This window comes from Uloborus diversus, chromosome 1 (genome assembly GCF_026930045.1).
Source record: "Uloborus diversus isolate 005 chromosome 1, Udiv.v.3.1, whole genome shotgun sequence".
Taxonomy (NCBI): Eukaryota; Metazoa; Arthropoda; class Arachnida; order Araneae; family Uloboridae; genus Uloborus; species Uloborus diversus.
This window is the reverse complement of record NC_072731.1, coordinates 221711505-221730042: the sequence shown is the minus strand read 5'-3', so window position 1 is coordinate 221730042 and position 18538 is coordinate 221711505. Positions and strand designations below refer to the sequence as shown.

Genomic DNA, 18538 nt, shown 5'->3' with positions numbered 1-18538 from the left:
TGAAAGTTGATTAACTAGTTCACTGAAATTAACAAGTTAGTTTTGGTGATATTACAATGCATAGTGAATACGTGTTTTTTTAGAAAAAAATCTACTAGTATTTCTATTTAAACAAAAAACGTGTTTAGCATATTTTAGTGTTTTAAGTATATTTTAGACTATGTGCAAAAGTTCCATAATAGGAACAATTTTGTGATTCCTTAAAAACCCCACAAAAATAATAAAAAGAAAATAAAACATGAAAATCATTTAAGATGTAAATATATTGAAAACACGGAGTAGGATCTGAATCACTGGTTTTAAATGATGAAAATTGTAAGCAGGATTAAAACATGAAGTTATTAATTTAAGATTTTTACATTTACTTAAGTTGCATAAACTTATCTCAAAATATTCTGCAGTAAAAAAAAATTTCCATCATAGAACGGAAGTTTTAAAATGAAATGAATCCTCGACCGCGACATCATCGGTATGTAAACCTATTACCAAAGGAAATGAGTTTTTCAGTTTAATTTTCTTCTTCAATTTGTTCTTAAGATTTGCTCTCTAAGTACTGAATATTCATTTGTTTCTTTGCATAATCTTTATTTATGGAAAATTTCAAAGTTCCTTTACTTTCAAAATGCATCATCCGAAAATAAATTCTATTAAAAATGTTTGAAATGTTTTGTAGAAGTTTTGTAATAAATAAAAGGTTTCAATCAAAAGTTTCAAATTCGAAAATTGTTTTGTATTAATTTCGCAACAAATGCTTCTAAGTTTGGACCATAAAAATATGCTCAAGTTGTATTTGAAACATTGCAATAGCTTTGCAGACTTGATGCCGGCATCATACAAAAAGTTATAGATTGCAATCAAAATTACAACAATGAGAGATATTTTTCAATGAGAGTTTTTTTTTTTTTTTTTTTGAGGTTACAAAAAATTTTGTTCGAATTCCAATCAATTTCCACATTTTTACTTTAATCATCATTTCCTAAGACAAAAATTAATAAACAATATTTTCTTTTCTCCTTCTTGTATTTCTGATAAAATTTATATTTACTTTTCTCAAGTGAAAGCATTTTTATGCATACTCGGCGATTTTTATTGGGGGGGGGGGGGAGAGGGGGACTTGTTTCGCATCACCGACATGTTTTTATTTCAATGCTTAAAACAAAAAATAGTAATAGAAATAATGAAGCTAGTTGAAACTAAGTTAACGATTTAATTTAAAGGCTGAACTTAAACAAGCATATATTTGAGGATAATGGACTTCAGAGACTTTACAAGCTTTTTGATATTTTTCAAAATTAAAAATTAACCATAGTAATTATAAAAATATTGTAACAAACTTTATCGGGAAGGAGAATGATATGGGTTCGTATTATCGACATGCTAATGTTAATTGTATCTCAGTAGATGTGAGTATCATGGCTAGCGATTGGCCAGCAATGAAGGAGTACATTGATTATACAGTAGAATATGTGTCATTCTTCAAAAAGTGTAACTCTTCTCTCAAACGCCTTTTACTGTAAAAACATTAAGAACAATTCATTTAACAGTGCTTTTTAATTTCATCAAAAATATATCTATTTAAACCTGCTAACAAGCTTTTAATAATAATTTTTATTGTTATTATCACACACCTAGTGTGACTGTTTATGTTGCTTAATAACATGGTTAAAATATATACTCATTTATTTTCTAATTCCTTTCACCAGTGTCTCAAACACTATTTTATAAGTATATTTCATTATTTAATATTGCCTTTTAGTTCGTTTTAGTAGGATAAGGAATCATGTCATACAATGAACTGTCACCTCCGTCACAATTTATTGTGTGACATGATTATGCATCCATTAGGCCTATATAAATGGAAAATTCCTCACCTCCGTGAATCTTACCCCCACGACTGACCTTATTACTGTCATTATTTCTGAGATGAATATAAATGATGGAGAGGAAATACATCAATATTAGGCATTCAACAAAAACTAAAAATTACCGGTATATTCTCAATTTTACTGAACACTATTTGTTAACACACATTTGAACTAAAAGGATAACTAAAAATTAAGCCATGCTTTAATTAAGAAAGCTTAGTATTAGATACCCACTAATCATTAAAACAGCTCATTGTTTGCACAATTAACAAAATTACTACTTTGATATTAAATTGGCCTCGGTTTTTAAACATTAAAAGGTTTTTTTTATTTCAATGAACAACATATATATATATTTTTACTTTATAAGTAAAAAAATTGGAACTTAGTTGGGCCATTGTTTATGGTTACTTCTATTAGATAAAAATTACTTGTAAGAATAAAAAAGAAAGAAAACAATAGGTTTCGAAATTGAAAAATATTTGCTTTTAAAAGTTATATTTTCTGGAGAATGACCCATATATGAGGCAGTGAGACGAAAAGAGATGAAAGTGCATAAACCAGTACAAATGGCAAGAGAACCTCTCCTCTGTTTTGGAGCAAGAAATAGTACTGGTAGCCCTCTAGTTGCTGCTATGCAGCATGATTTGGAAAAAAAAAATCAGTGAAAGCCTCCCTAGTATCTTAACTTCAAATGCGTATCACTAAAAACTATAAAATATCCATTTAGATACCTTAGCCTCTCACCGCCTCATATGAGATGCTCATTGGATACTTTTTGTGGTAAAGCCTTGTAAATTCGCGTAACCGACAATCTGTTAAACCTGCAAGACCTCTGTTTTCGCAACAGATAGTCTTGGATGTTACCTTTTTACAAGGTCTTCAATTGCATTAAGAGAAATACAGTAAAATCAGTCTACAACGATACTGTTGGGACCGAAAAAAATTTTGTTATTGGCAGGTTATCGTTATAGACAGTTTGATTATTTATACTAAAATTTTGCTGGGATCATGGAAAATATCATTATTGACAAGTTTATTGTTATACACAAGTTTCACTGTAGTTTCCAACATAAAAATTTAAAACATTTACGATCAAAATTCAAAGCGATATTTGAAAAATTATTAGGGACCGAGCAGAAGATGAGATTGTAGCATATCACCCTTTTCAGAAAAAAGACTAATCATGAAAGTAAAAAAACAATAAGATATCTTTATTCTGCACATTCATGAGACCAAACAAAAGTGTTCGTATTGTGGTCGTGCTCGTAGTAGATGAAGCTCATTGTAGATATGTATTCCCCGGTAACATCAAAATGTGTTCGGGCGCTCGTATTAGGGAGTAGGCAGTCCATTCTATGTATATTTTTCATTTCCAAGCTTTCCGTATTTAAAGTCCAATTCTTATTTCGACCAATTTGGCTTTGGAAATATGTATCTGGGTCTGCTAACATAGAGTTGCTAAAACAGAGACCCTGCTAGTTTGACAGGGACAAGCTGTATATTAGGACGTAAAAAAAAAGAACTTTACACTAACTGTGCCGAAAAGTTGTATGGATCCTTAAAGCATGTGCAAATCTTCGGCACTTGAAACTAAGGGTTCTAATTTCTTGCTTAAAAGGAAAATATTAATAAAAATGATAAAATTAACGCATTTTTTACATTGAATTGGCCCACAAGAATTCGAAGCCATTGACCTACTTCAATAAAAATCTTCATACGCTCTAAGAATACCATATGACAACCATTTGCCACTATTGGAACTAAAAATACCCAATTTCTTTTTTGCAAAAAAAGTTTTGGAAAAACCGATGACCAATTTTAGAAATTTTGTATCATAAACGGCCCCAGAGGCAAATGAAGATTGCTTCATATCCACAAAATTTGGCACACAGACTAACAATAGCCCAAACAACTCTCCGCTCTAATGGAACTAAGGATTCCAGTTTTTTAGTGAAGGAATTTTACGTCACAGTCGCTTAAAGGGTTAAAAAGTAAATATTTCTTTTAATTATCATGCGAATTATTTTCACCTGAGTTTTGAATTTTTTTTAAATTTAATTATCTTTCAACAATGTCAGCCATCCAGATCTCACGGACACGGTTCTGTTAATTTCAGATAAGGTATAAATATTAGTGTGTAATTACACATGCAATATCCAGCGAGACTCCAGCTTCTGCCTTAGCCCTGCCTAAGGGATGGTAACTTACTGCTTTAGTATGTAGATAAGTATGTTTTCAAGTTGGTGAATTAGATGAACCAAAACAAAGTTTTAAAAGTTAATTTATGTTTTAACATCTCTACCTCATATAAGATTACCCTTCAGATTATAACATTTAATACCCAGAACAGCCATCAACTAGTCCTTCAAAAAGTATATATATATATATATATATATATATATATGGGTGTGTGTGTGTGTAAAACCAACAAAAAGAAAAACACTGAAAAACTTTGGATGGTGTAAAAATGCAAGAAAAAAATCAGTTAACATAAAAACAAACTTTTAACTACATCATAGATTTATAAGTGGATACTTATGATGTTTTTTTATTTATAAAGTTGTTTAATTAATTAAGCGTATATATTTTACATTTGGGTACGGCTACTGTTTGTATGCTTCCAAAACTTACCGCGAGACGAATGTTTTTAATACTTGACTTAAAACTTTGTAAGTATGTTATGTAATTGTAAATTACATAGCGTAAAATATGGTTTGCGTTATGTTGGTTACTTAAAATTGGACTGTATTAACATACATGCTTTCGCAACGCTTATATCCTCATGATATTTTGACTACTAAAAATTTCCTTTCTTTTTTGAAGATATAATGTATTTCGCCAACAATATAGCGTATTTATATTGCTTTGGAAATTAGTCACATGAATTTCCTATATTATCCTTGCTGAAAAGCTATTCAATCTGTAAGAATATCTTCTATAAGCAACCAAGGTAATTTCTTACCCCTTATTAACGCCACCGAAGCTCTTTACTTTTTTGCAGAGATTCTTCATTTAAATGCTAATGAGCGCAATTTTGCATTTTTTCTTCGCATTAGTGTCATGAGCAAGGACAAAACTAAATCTCAAAAGTAATTGTTTGAGGTATTGTTCATTATGGAAAAAGAAGCCTATACTCATAAAGTGAAAAGCAATTTGAGGCACGAAATGCATTATGTTCTCCCATTGTAACACGCTTAAATTTAAGAGCATGTTGACGCTTCTGGGCTTAGTTTATTACGTTCTTTAATTTTGTTCCATTTTTAGAGTTAAGAGCTCAACCGAGTGCTGAGAAATCACATAGTTCTTAAACTCTGTTTTGATATACTCATTTGAAGCTTTCTTTCGTTAATACTTGTTAGTATAGTTTTAACATTTTTAACAGATTCTGGACAGTGGTGCATTAATTTAAACAAAATTAATATTATTTTTCAAAAATATCGAAAGTAATAGGGTTTTTGTTAAATTTCTGTGTGCCAAGAGCACACCATTTGCTGTTAAATAAGCAAGTTACTGTGTAGCTATATTTAATATGATTTAGAGCTCCTCACCATATTTAAAATATATTTAACATTTCAAGGAAATGTTGGTCTTTTATTTTAGTGAAATAATAGTAAGCAGTCACATTCAGCCTCAAAAAGTTATAGAATATAAATAAATCTCCTGCCAAATGTGCCATTATTTATTAATGCGTAATGATTAATCATACAATGAATACTTCAACATCAAAATTGGAATACTTTTGAACTTAAAATTAGGTAGCAACTTAAAATATACAGCAAGAATAAAAACTGTTGCACGGAGGAAATTAAGGGAATGTGAGAGTTACAGTCGAGTGTATACCTTGCGCTTATTTTGTAATGTGCTTTGTAACTAATATAAAATTAAACTAATATTATATCTAAACAAATTTCAAGTATCTCGTTACGACATCTAGATATTTTAGTTAGACTTTTATTATTAATTATTAGTCAAAAATAGCCATAAAAGAGGGCAGTTGACCCCTCATAGAATTAGGGATTATCTTCTCACTAGTGGATACATTTCTCTTTTGCTTTTGACCTTCACTCACGAGGTGGACCCGTATCTTCTCTGCTTCCTCAAGATATACGTTAAGTTATTCCAACGATGCTATATATCAACAAATCTCTAACGAAGAAAAAACGTCAGTCTTTTGATGCAGCTACAAGCTGTCATGTATTTGTTTGCGTTTTTGCCCGAAATCCGGCAATGATAAACTTCAGCATCTTAGTCAAACGTTTTACCACTTTACAAGGTATAGCTCAGGTTGGTAAGTTGGGTTCGGTTAAGTTTGAGTGCTGAACTTGGTTCGCAATTTTTCTCTTTGAAATTTAAACTTTTTTCAGTGCAGCAATTGAAGCAACAAACGTTACAACGGTACATATTTATTTTTCCTTTCCTTTTTCCCTATAAATTAAAAATGATTTTTAAAAACCGAAATACCGTTATTTTGAGGTATAACGCTTCAATATAACATCAAAACAGATCATTACTTAGCAACACATAAAGTCGCCAGTAGCAAATCGACCAAAAAATATCTTCTCATTATCCAGCAGCTACTCGTGATGATATTGTGAATTGTTAATTACGGGAGAGAATGCAGAAGAAATTTATTCGTTGAAGCTCAGACAAAGACTAGCGAATAGGTGAGTGATTAATGGCCCTCATTAGGTAGGACGGTAAAATAAGTCAGTCACCCTAAAATGAATAGACATCAGAGGATCATGTGGGGCTTTTATTTATGCTTCACTTCATGTTTTCTGAATGAAACATTTTACGCTTGGTCAATAATTTGAAACTTAGAAGAAATATAATAAAACATATTTTTAAAAAAGTGATAAGAATATGAAACAAAATGAAATCATGATTTAAAAAAAAAGTCAGCAAGGAGGGTCTTTGTCGTTTAAATTTTTTTCTTTTTACGCTACGTTCTCATTTTTGGGAGTCTTCGCGTTGTTTAAGGGGGGGGTGCGCCATGGCTCTTAAGGGATGGGCACTTTAGGTTTTTTTTTTTTTTTTTTTTTTTTTTTTTGTATTTCCAATGGCGAAAGAAAATGAGAAACTCTTTACAGAAAAGAGTAATAAGAAGATAAACTTTAAACGAGAAAAAAGTCAATGCCCCATCAGCATTTGTCGATCCCTCCGATATAGCTGTACATCGGAATCTCCACACAGAGCCGAGCATCCCAACAAATGTTTCCTGACCATAATTTCATCTTTCTCACAAAGTGAGCAATTAGCATGCCGGAAAGTTGTGGAATACCAGGGTACACCACGAGGAAGTTGATCTACGCACCCATGAGTATAGAGTTGTGTTATTCAACTATAGGGACCAGTAGCACAAGATAACATATCTAACATAATGCAAAAGGAAGGCAATGAGTTTTAGTTAAAATATTGACAATCTGTTTCCACTTACAACAACTGACCCTACCTAATTAATAGCTTTCAATTTTATATATATATATATATATATATATATATATATATATATATATATATATATATATATATATATATATATATATATATATATATATATATATATATATATATTGTTTAGGGATGACAAACAGTACTTACTCTAACCGGTGGGAACCGATGTCCTGATTTCACTCCATTGACCTTAAAAGTTTTTTTCCGTACATTATAAAGCATTACATTACGTATTACGGTAAAACAATGAATAATATTGTATTCTGCAATGCCAAGTAATTCAATAGAAATAGTTCGAAATAGATACATTTTACTAAAAAGTCTTCCCAAAGAACTAAGCGCAATTAACTGTGAAACATAATATTTCTTCTTACCAGTTCATGCAATAAAATTACTGAAACAGCGGCAATTCTATGGAATATACCTCTCCGATCATTTTTCTGTTGGAATTATTCATCACGCCACTTAACTATTTCTTTACTTTGAGAATGTTTTACCATCTTTAACCAGCATACGTTCATTTCGACAAAGTAAGATAAACAGTGAATTCTTGTGAAAGAAATATTTCTCAAAATCCTATTTAGAATTTATGTCATAGTGCTTGAGGTAGTCTCGTGTTAATTAAATTTATTGTGGCTTTTTTTTTTGTATGTAGTTAAAAATTACTTTCCTAGGAAGTTTAGGCATTTTTCGAGAAAACTTTTTTCAAACTGCAATGTCATTAAAGGGTTGAAAAATAGTCCGTGTGAATTGTCTTTAAATGTCTCGCTATTATGCGGAACTAAGTTTTCATTTTATATTAAGTTGCCTGTAGGCTCTATCATTCTGTGTTTTTGAAAGAACAATGTGTGAAAGGTCTTTTTTAGGCTTCGTCACGGTTTAGAATGGTTAATTATAAAACTTCTCTTAACAATAAATTATTTTTGAAAATGTTTCACTCATAGTAAACTGGACAGAAACTGGTTGTTGTACATTTAAAAAAAAAAGTTTTTATTAAAGCGTTTTCAAGGATATATGTAAAACTGATAATAGCACCATAGATTAAGAAAAGCTTCTTTACGCTGATTATAGTCAAAAGTATAGTTAATAGTTAACCGACAATCAACTTTAAATAATAAAACTTAAGTGTTTTTTCTTAATAGTCTACGCATAGTGCACTGCTTAAGGAACTGGTCGTTGTATATAATAATATTTCTTTAATAAGATTAAATAAAGAAAAAAAAAGTACTTGCGTTGAATTTCGTAGTTATAAGAAGCATTTTCTTCATAATAAGCTTTCGTTGTAATAAGCTCAAGTTTTAAGCACCTGATTGCTTTTTTACTTTTTTTATTTTTATCCATAACACGTTTGCGTATTTTTCTATTTTCATTAAACTTTACGTGACTTGAACCTTAGGTATTTTAAGAAAACTGGAAAGCGTGGGAGGGAAAAGTGTTACATTATATTTAAAATATTGATTTAATTATTGAAAATATGAGATTTAAATTATTCAGTCAAAGTAGAATAAAATTTTAAGAGCTGTTAATAGTGATTTATCAAAAGCTATATTGACATGATTGAATAGGAATAAAATCATCTATAGAAATTTTAAGAAATAGCTAATGTATACTTTTATCACTACTATTACTATTTATTTAAACGACAAAGGATTATGTTTCAAGACGTTTCCTTATGAACGCATTTGGGGTTTTCTAATTTTTCAAAGGGTTAATTGTTTTTTAAATTACATTTCTAAAAAAAATAGCACAATTGTATCATATTTTTCTTTATTTTGTATTTATCCACTTTTATAATGATGTAAGATAGAAATATTTTTTACCTATTTGTTTATTATGCCCTATTTGTACTTTGTTCAAACTACTCAAAGCACAACCAGTTCGGAAAAAGTGCTAAAGTATCTATTTTCGATGTAGAAATATCTGATTAAAATATAGAAACCAAAACTATAATGACGATTGAGCTTATTTTTCTAATAATAACAGTAATAATAATGTTACTTCTTAACCTCATTGCTGGTACATTATTCAATTGAAAATTCAATGAAAGTTTACTTTTTATATATTAGGAGTAACTACAGCAGGAAATAAAATGGTAATCCAGTTTCGTTTTGATCAGCAAATGCGAAATTTGACAAAAGAGCTGCGTTGCATGATTGCTTTTAAAAAATGAATGAAATTAGCTTAGAGAAAATTATCGAAATATTTCGCTTAGTTTTTTTTTCTAGAACACGTACTTATATATGACCATTGCAAGTACTTTAAAGTTTTGAACATGCTGTTAGTGAAAAATACTACATTCGTCTAGATTAATATTACTAAATATAAATTAAATTGTGTTCTTTATACGTTTCTTCTGATGAAATTAATGTATATTCATTCAGTCCTAATGTTTTCAACGTATGTGTTTCAATTCACGGCATAAAGACAAATAATCTATAAGAACTAAGAGCTTTCACATCTGGTTTAGACAGAGTAACTGCTGAGTTGGCACATATAAACCCATTTTAAATTTGCACTTATGATTCAGAGTACAATTTAAATTGACCATGATCTGGCGAGAATGCTTTTTATAGAACCGTTGAAAACAACATATTAATTAAGTGTACTAAACATCATCGGATGAAATTACTATAATGTTAACTACGATTATTCAAATCTGTTCATTTAAGAGTCTTGCAAAAATAGTAAGAATTAGCGTAACTACTATAATGTTAAAAACTGAAACAAAAATGTAAAAATACCTATCTTACATTCACTTTGCAAAAAACGGAACTAATAGCATTAACTTTTGCTTTATTTATCACAGAATGTATGGAAACAAATCAAAAGAAAAATCCCTCTGAAATATAACTAAAAATAACTAGTCCTAAGTTCTGCATATTAAAGTCAGCTTCCCCCCCCCCCCAAGGATCAGGTAAACATGAATAAAGTTTTGTTCAAATGCATCAAAGAATTAAGATTTTTTAATTGTAAATTACATCAGAGAGCAGATCTTGTTTCCAAGGGGTTTTTAAATAAATGTTGGGTTATGTCGATATATCTCTATGTTACAAAACTACAGGTTTGTACAAGTTGGAGCGATTTTTTATCTACACACACTCGAACAAATTTTTCATATTTTAAAAGATAACAAAAATTAATCAGCTCACTGTCCTTAAATCTTCTATCATTATGGCTCGGTCGTATTTGATGGCTTTCGAAATGGCTGAGGACAATCTTCTGAAAAAAAAGCCAAGGAAGATAACAAAATGGATGATCAAAATATCAGTTAAAAGTGCTACCCGTACTCGTTAATAGCGGGAATCCCGTCCTGCGCTCCGATACTATTTAATACTTCAAAATCTTTACTAATATTAAAGCTGAAAGACTCTCTGTCTGGATTTCTGTCCGAAACTCTGTGACGCGCATAGCGCGTACACCGTTCGGCCGTTTTTCATGAAATTTGGCACAAAATTAGTTTATAGCATGGAGGTGTGCACTTTGAAGCGATTTTTCTAAAATTTGATTTTATTCCTTTTCTATTCCAATTTTAAGAACATTTTCTCGAGCAAAATTATCATAAGATGGACGAGTAAATTACCAAGTTATCATAACGTAGGACCATAACATGGGAAAGCCCATTGGTGAGAAATTCATCGTACATTATTTGTAAATATACAGGTGAACCAAAATATCTTATAATTTTTCTACTACGGGCAAAGCCGTGCGGGTGCCACTAGCATTACATAAACTTCTTCAATCAACAATAAAGTATGCTTGGGAATAGAATCATTCTATAGAGAGATTTTTTCGCAATAATATCAGCAGTAATCATGGAAGTGATCAGAAATTTGATCTATTGCGGAAAATGTTCTGATGAAGCAAAAATAATTTTGGAGAAATTTGAAGAATTTAATAATATTTCTGTTATCGTGCTTGTTTTTTGAAAGAAAATTATTTGATAAACGTGTAATTATTTCTTTCGTATCGGTAAAAAGAGAGGAAATTAAAGAAAAAGAAAGTCTCATACTTAGAGTTCACTTTACAAATTTTCAGCTCAAGAAAGTTAACTGCATAAGAAATTGAAAAGTAACAATACAAATTGATAGATGAAATATATCCTCATGCATATAATACCCAATTAACTGATCGAGTAACGCTCCTCACGTGACCCACAATGAAACTCGTGCCGTGGCAAGATAATTTGATAATATTTTTTGCAATGTTTCACATTTAGGGAAATGCTTCAGTTTGACAAGGCTGAACTGAATCCGGTCACTTAACTGTTTTACTGGAAAGACTGTGTAATTTCAGGGGAATGAAGGAAAGAGAAACTGGTTAACAATGAACGCTATGTACTGGAGTTTAGGGTTCATCCGCTGGAGTTAGGTTTGAAATTTCAACCATCAAAATATCACTAAACAGGCAATTGCTTCGTTCAAATGTAGAAGCAATTTTCACCCGTCGTATACCTTGACGGACGATCTCCTAGTTTTTAATAAACAGCAAATATATATCACAACGAAAATCACTGTCTAAGTACGATTTATAATATCTGCCTGAATTTCCTCTTAACACGGCCAATAGCTTTACTCTGAAATGTAGCCATTAATGTACCTCATTCACCGCTTTCCAATTTCGCTATGTGCATAAAGCCTGATGAGAGATGTTCTAAACAAACAATGATAGCGTACAATGCAAGCACGTTGGAAATTGATAATGAGATATGTAATCGCTGGCAAACGCTAATGAAACACTACTTGGCTGCATTATGCGTACTTTTACTTTAATTGATTAATAATACACTTTTCTTTTGGAATTAAATGGACGATGTCGTTGTTAAACAACTACGTTATTAAATTTAGTTCATGACTACTATAATGATTGAATTATTTTCATTTATTGCTGTTTTGAAACTAATTATGCTTTAAAGTAATCAGTTATCCAACGTTTTGAAGGACACAAAATGCTAATTATTGCAGACACGTGTTTTGGTGTTACAAAAAACACCTTTTTCAATGCAAAGAAGAATGATCTTCTGGAGGGATGACTTTTCATCCAGAATCACTATATTTTCTGCACAAATGTTGTTTTTTTTTTTTTTTGGTTTAATTATTGAAAAAAGAAAACGTATTTTCGAAAGAAGAATTAAAAGAGAGGAACTGCGAAATTGTTTTAAACAACTATACTTTTTCTCTATACAGTAATGTCCCATCCATTCATTATTAAAATACGCTTTATTTTTAGCAATTTCAAAAGTTTTATTTATGGAAGTTATACATAAAAAAAAAGTAAAGCATATCTATTGAATACAAACTCAAATTCTAACAATGAGTTATTTTATCAGGACTGCATTAATCAATGCGTGGTGCTGGAATCCAAGAAGTTCACCTTTTCTTCATAAAAAAGACATTTATTTTGCTATAACTACCAGAAAACTACAGAGCCAAAAACATTTGTGCATTACAGCACCATTTTTAAACTCCTACTGATTTTAATTTTATTTTTCAGTGTTCTGACGTTTTCTCGTGCACACATTTATCATTCACTTGAAACTCTCTTCACTTCAGTTTCTAACATACCTCCCCCCTTTGAGACTCTGGGAAGGGTCTCAAACATGTAACACGCATTATTTAAAAGATCCAGTCTTTTTGGTTCTTTCACACACCTTCCACATCTGGTACATTTTTTCAGAACAATATCAGGATAACACTTTTTAACAACACTTCTGAACACCTTCCTTAGGATATGATTCCTTCTCACTCATGGCTTTGTCTCAAATTGCAACTGGCTCATCATCAGTACGTATCTCCAATGGGTAAACACGTCCCACTGGACGAACAAAAATCCCATTTTGAGTTTTGAGCCTAACAGCGCGAACCCTTTTATCTCGTCCAGGAATCAATTCAATAATTTTCGCCAAAGGCCAAAACACGCGTTTTTTATTATCGTCGCCAATTAAAACAATTTCGCCAACTCTTGGCTCTCGAGTTGGCTTCTCATTGTGTTTTTGAATTAATTGGCCTAAATATTCTTTTCTGAAACGCTGTCTTAATTCATTGAACAGCTTATATCTACATCTTATTCTCTTTCTTAGACTTTGCAAATCCACATGATCAATATCTGTAACATCCGAACTACAGTTTTCAATAAGGAACATTGCAAGTGTGAGAGGAATCAACTCCTGAGGGTTTTCTGACACATATGTTAGAAGCTTTGAATTAATTACTGATTCACAATCACATATCAATGTGTTCAGCTCATCATAATTTAATAATGATTTGCCAAGACTTTGTTTTAGTAATTCATTAACAATACGAACCAACTTTGGAGGCAAAAGCGGTGCGTCCAGATTCAGATCAATAGTGGTAATTGTTAATATTTTTCTCTTCGCGTCTACTTCTTTTGGTCTCCAATCTACTTCACTTAATAGCCACTTTTCTGGCGCCAACTTCAGCCAGGTCGGTAATTCCCACCGCTTGAAGTCAAAGAATTGTCTAGGGCTGAATTCTCGCGACAATACATCAGCTATATTCATTGTTCCAAAAATATGTTTCCACAACTCAGGCTGAGTCAATTTCCATTTTTCTTGCAAAAGTCTAGCACCTATGCAGCAAGCGATAAGCTCTAACCGAGGAATACTCAGTGATTTTAGTGGATCTACTCTAGATTTAGACCTAACGAGATATATTTCAACTTCAATTTCCACTACTGAACGATCGTAGACGCACGCCACGTAGGTTTCTTTAGAAGCATCCACAAATACATACAGTTCTGTTGTAGAATTGGTTATTATGTAGCATGGCAAAGTTACGTTATTTGACAATGCAATTTCCTTGAAACATTTCAAAAATTTATTTACAATATCAGGGGGTAGTTCTAAATCCCAGGAATGTTTTAACTTCCAAGCATCTTGCAGTATCAGTTTAGGAAGCAATGTAGCAGGGCTTAATAAGCCGATGGGATCAAAAATCTTTTGCACTTTAAATAAAATTAAACGCTTTATAATTTTTGTTTCACAAGTCAATGCTTCTATATTTATATTACACCTTAGAGTGTCATTATCCAAATTCCATAAAATTCCTAAAATAGACGCTTCCCCTGAATGCTTCGTAACATTTTCAGAAGCTACATTGCTTTTAAACACTCGCAAGTTAAAACATCCCTTTGACATAATAAGTTGCGATTGTTCGACGAACTTCGCTTCTTCTTCAGTATTATGAACCCCTGTTACACAATTGTCCACAAAGAAAGAACATTCCAACTTCTGTGCAATCTCATATTCAGGAGGGCTATATACCTTTTCAATACCTACACTCAACCCTATAGGATGCAACCTCAATCTATCAATATCAGATATTAGTTCAATGAGGTTCATTCCTTTAAACAAGCATTCATTCAAAGAAGACTTACCTCTCTGGGATGCTGAAGCATCAAAAACAGGCCGAACTTTTGTGGTCTTACTATCTATTTTTATAACAGGCTTATGTGGTAGATAGTGGCACTTATTCTCTAATTCCGAATCTGGTACGCGCTCAATAATATTCAAGTTTTCCCATTCTTTGAATACATTTTGGTAATTCTCAAGCAAATTACTACATTTTGACTTAATAATTTTTTCGTTCCCTTTCCAGGCTAAATCCTTATTATCTGGTAAGTTCGAAAAATCATACTTCCAAGGAAGCTCTACTTCATATCTTCCACAAGGAAGAATTTTCAATTTATCCTCAAATTCAGCTAAATGTTCTCCTATGCATGCTTTCTTATTAACATTGCAAGTGGGATCTGTTCTTCCTATACTTTCAAATTCCCACAATTCATTCAAAGGAATATTTTTAGCATGCATCGATAATGTTCTGAAAACATCATCTTTCTCATTTGTGTTCTGCTTACCCATAACAGTCCACCCAAGCTTCATTTATACGGCAGTAAGGCCGGATTCTAAATCTACTAAACGTCCCGTCAGCAATTATCCTAAAACATCTGCCCCTTTTAAAAGATCAATTTCTTTCATTTTACAAAGGGAATCAGAAACTTCGGAACTACTTTGATATACCCCCCCAAATCGGAAATTTGGCGACTTTTTTGTTTTTGTTGACACAAAACTTTGTTGCCACAAAAATTGTTGCCACAAAACTTTAAAAGAAACTCAAAAAACGGTACAAAATACATGAAAATACTAAATTTGGCAACAGCAAAAACCTAAAAGCTGAAAAAACCTAAATTGGCAACACCAAAATAAGGAACAGCAACCCTAAAAAGTCCGTAGGGAATGCCAGATTTGGCGCGTAATTTTTGGGGGTGTATATCAAAGTTATACCGAAACTTCAATATTCTTTTTCTTTAATTCATTCAAAATATAAGGATTGCTAACTTTTGGTATAAAACTACAAATTTTCCTTTCAGAAAGAGCTTCAAAACTACAAGCAAAAGACCCTTTCAAACCCCTCACTTCAACAGTGAATATCTTATGCCGTTTTGGGTTCGTTTCCCTCCCCCCAAATAACGAGTGAATCACTGTTTCTTCACGAAGTGGAGTTGCTTTCAGCTCAGACAAAACTTTCTGACTTACATAACTACTTTGACTACCAGAATCTGCCAAAGCCCGAATTATTTTTTCTCGATTATTACATTTAATCCGAACACACAGAGTTTGCAAAAATACAGTTTGAGTTTTATCAAAGTTAGAGAGAGAATTTTCAGACTTAGAAACTACTGCATCCTTAGCTTCACAACTTTTGCTTTCCAGCTTTGGACACATTACATAAAAATGAGGTTCTTCACAACCATTACATTTTAACTCTCTTTTTACATTACAATATTTACTAATATGATTTGAATTAAAACATATAAAACAAACCCCCTTTTTTAACAATATTTTTTGTTTTTCATTTAAAGTCATCTTTTTTGCAATGAAACATCTTTTACTTGAATGACCTTTTTCACAAAAAATACAACGTTGAAATCGCTTACCTTCTTTCTCAGTACTTACTAACGCTGCAGCTGTCGGCAGGTCGCTTTCCTTCTCAGTTGTGGGCTCTCGTTTGCACAAATTTGAATTTGCGCCGAAACCAGCTCTTGCAAGACGAACCATTTCTTCTCCATTGACTTCTTGGCGAAGAAAGTTCATTAACTGCTCTAAACTGCGACAGTTCTTATCTTCGGTTAAATTATGATTTCGGCTTCTTTCCCACGTTACTAAAACTTCTTCCGGCAGACAGCTCTCAACCAAAGGCGTCAAGAAATCTCCATACTTTTCTTTTGTCCGTCCAAGGGTTTCCAACGCGCGAAGTTTTCCTTCCAATTCGTCATAGAGGGATGGAAGATCAGCTTTCTCCCGTCCTGCGGCAGCATTTTTCATAACTAGTCTCAATAAATCTCGAACATACACTTGCACCAGCAGATCATCACGGCCAAATCTTTCCTTTAACTGCTGTATTGCTCTACTATAATTTTCTCCGGTAGCAGGAAAACTCAGCACTAATCTTTCTGCCTTCGAACCAGGTTCCATCGATTGAATTAAATACTGCATTTTATCTTCATTATCAATGCCCTTGTCCTCATGGATTTTCTTAAACTGGCTCCAAAAATTTAAAAATTCTCTTGCTTCGCCGTTAAACTTTTTAAGTTTTATCGTCGGCAGCTTAAAGTTGCGCTTACTAATGTTCCCATTACGCTGAACATTTTCAAGTTTTACATCAAGCAGAGAGCAAATTTCAATAAATTTGTCCCGATAATTTTCTGCTTCTTCACAATCTTCATAATATGCTTCCTCGGCATTTTTATCTTTCAACAACAGCTCAGATATTATGCTCTGACAATCATCTAGCCGCTTGATTTTGTCAGAAATCTGATTTCTTAAAATTAAAAGTTCATCCGAACCAGTAATTTCCTTCGAAAGTTCAGCTTCAATTTTTTTCATACTGAGGGTAAAAGACGCCCTCAGTCCTTTTCTCTGAGCTTTCAATGTAGTTAAATCCATCTTCTTATACAAGTTCCAAGCACCCGTCCTGTCACGGACGCCAAAATTATGTTGAATACAAACTCAAATTCTAACGATGAGTTATTTTATCAGGACTGCATTAATCAATGCGTGGTGCTGGAATCCAAGAAGTTCACCTTTTCTTCATAAAAAAGACATTTATTTTGCTATAACTACCAGAAAACTACAGAGCCAAAAACATTTGTGCATTACAGCACCATTTTTAAACTCCTACTGATTTTAATTTTATTTTTCAGTGTTCTGACGTTTTCTCGTGCACACATTTATCATTCTCTTGAAACTCTCTTCACTTCAGTTTCTAACAATATCCAAAAAAAAGTCAGACGAGAGAAATAGTTTAATATATGGCAGAAATAAAAACCAGACCAAACGTCATAAGTTATAGTCATTATATGCCAAGATATGTTTAGGTTTCTTTTATCATGCTTATGTTCATTTTACATCCATATTTTAAATATTTTATGTCTAAAAACAACGCTCATTGGAAAAAGAGGCCACTCCCATTGTACTCAGGAGAATGTAAGCCAATTTAAAAACTGCTAAATTTGGACCATGCCTTTACACTTCTTAAGTCTTACAGAATTTTACCTAAATTTCTTATACAGATAAAAGCACGCATGTGTCATGAATTGTTTAACTACATTCCAGCAGCCAGTGTCCACATAAGTACACTCAATATGAAGAAGAACAACTAAATATATTTCTTCGGAAGTGCCTAGCTCTCTATAAACCGATTTCCACACTCGGTAGCAGAAACAGCGCGAATCTACGACTCGCGTTTAACTCACATACTCTCGGCTACATTAAACCCTAGAACAGTTTCTAACTGTCAAAGTCCATTTGAACCTAGTGGGAGAAGTTCTTAAGTGACGTCAAAATCGTCAGTTGAATCGTGGTGCCGCTAGAAACAGTGCATGCCAGAATGAATGAGGGCACGGAGGAATGAAATAAGGATAACACTTTGACTCCCCACTCCCGTATTCCAAAGGGTCACACTTCACCGTACACTCTCCCCTCCACTTGTCCCATGTCACATCATTTTTCATAGGCATATTGTTAAAACACATGTGCTGTCACACTTCCAGTTACTTTTCCTTTCCCCGCGTCATATAGAGCCCCTATAACTGGAGAGGCCGACGCATCCGCAATTTTGGAGCAAGCATTTAACAGGGAAAGCTACTTTTATTGGCAATCATTCGCCAAACAGGGAACGAGGGAGTCAGAGAGCAAAGGT

At 32.4% G+C, this 18538-nt stretch overlaps 1 protein-coding gene across 1 annotated transcript; it reads right to left on the bottom strand.

Moving 5' to 3' along the window:
• Positions 1–15270: 15270 nt before the first annotated feature.
• On the bottom strand, positions 15271–17283 carry LOC129218881 (uncharacterized). The gene is made up of 2 exons (XM_054853204.1): positions 16275–17283; positions 15271–15290 (listed from the first exon to the last, which is right to left on the bottom strand). Exons 1-2 carry the CDS (start codon positions 17281–17283, stop codon positions 15271–15273), a joined length of 1029 nt encoding a protein of 342 aa, XP_054709179.1.
• Positions 17284–18538: the final 1255 nt, after the last annotated feature.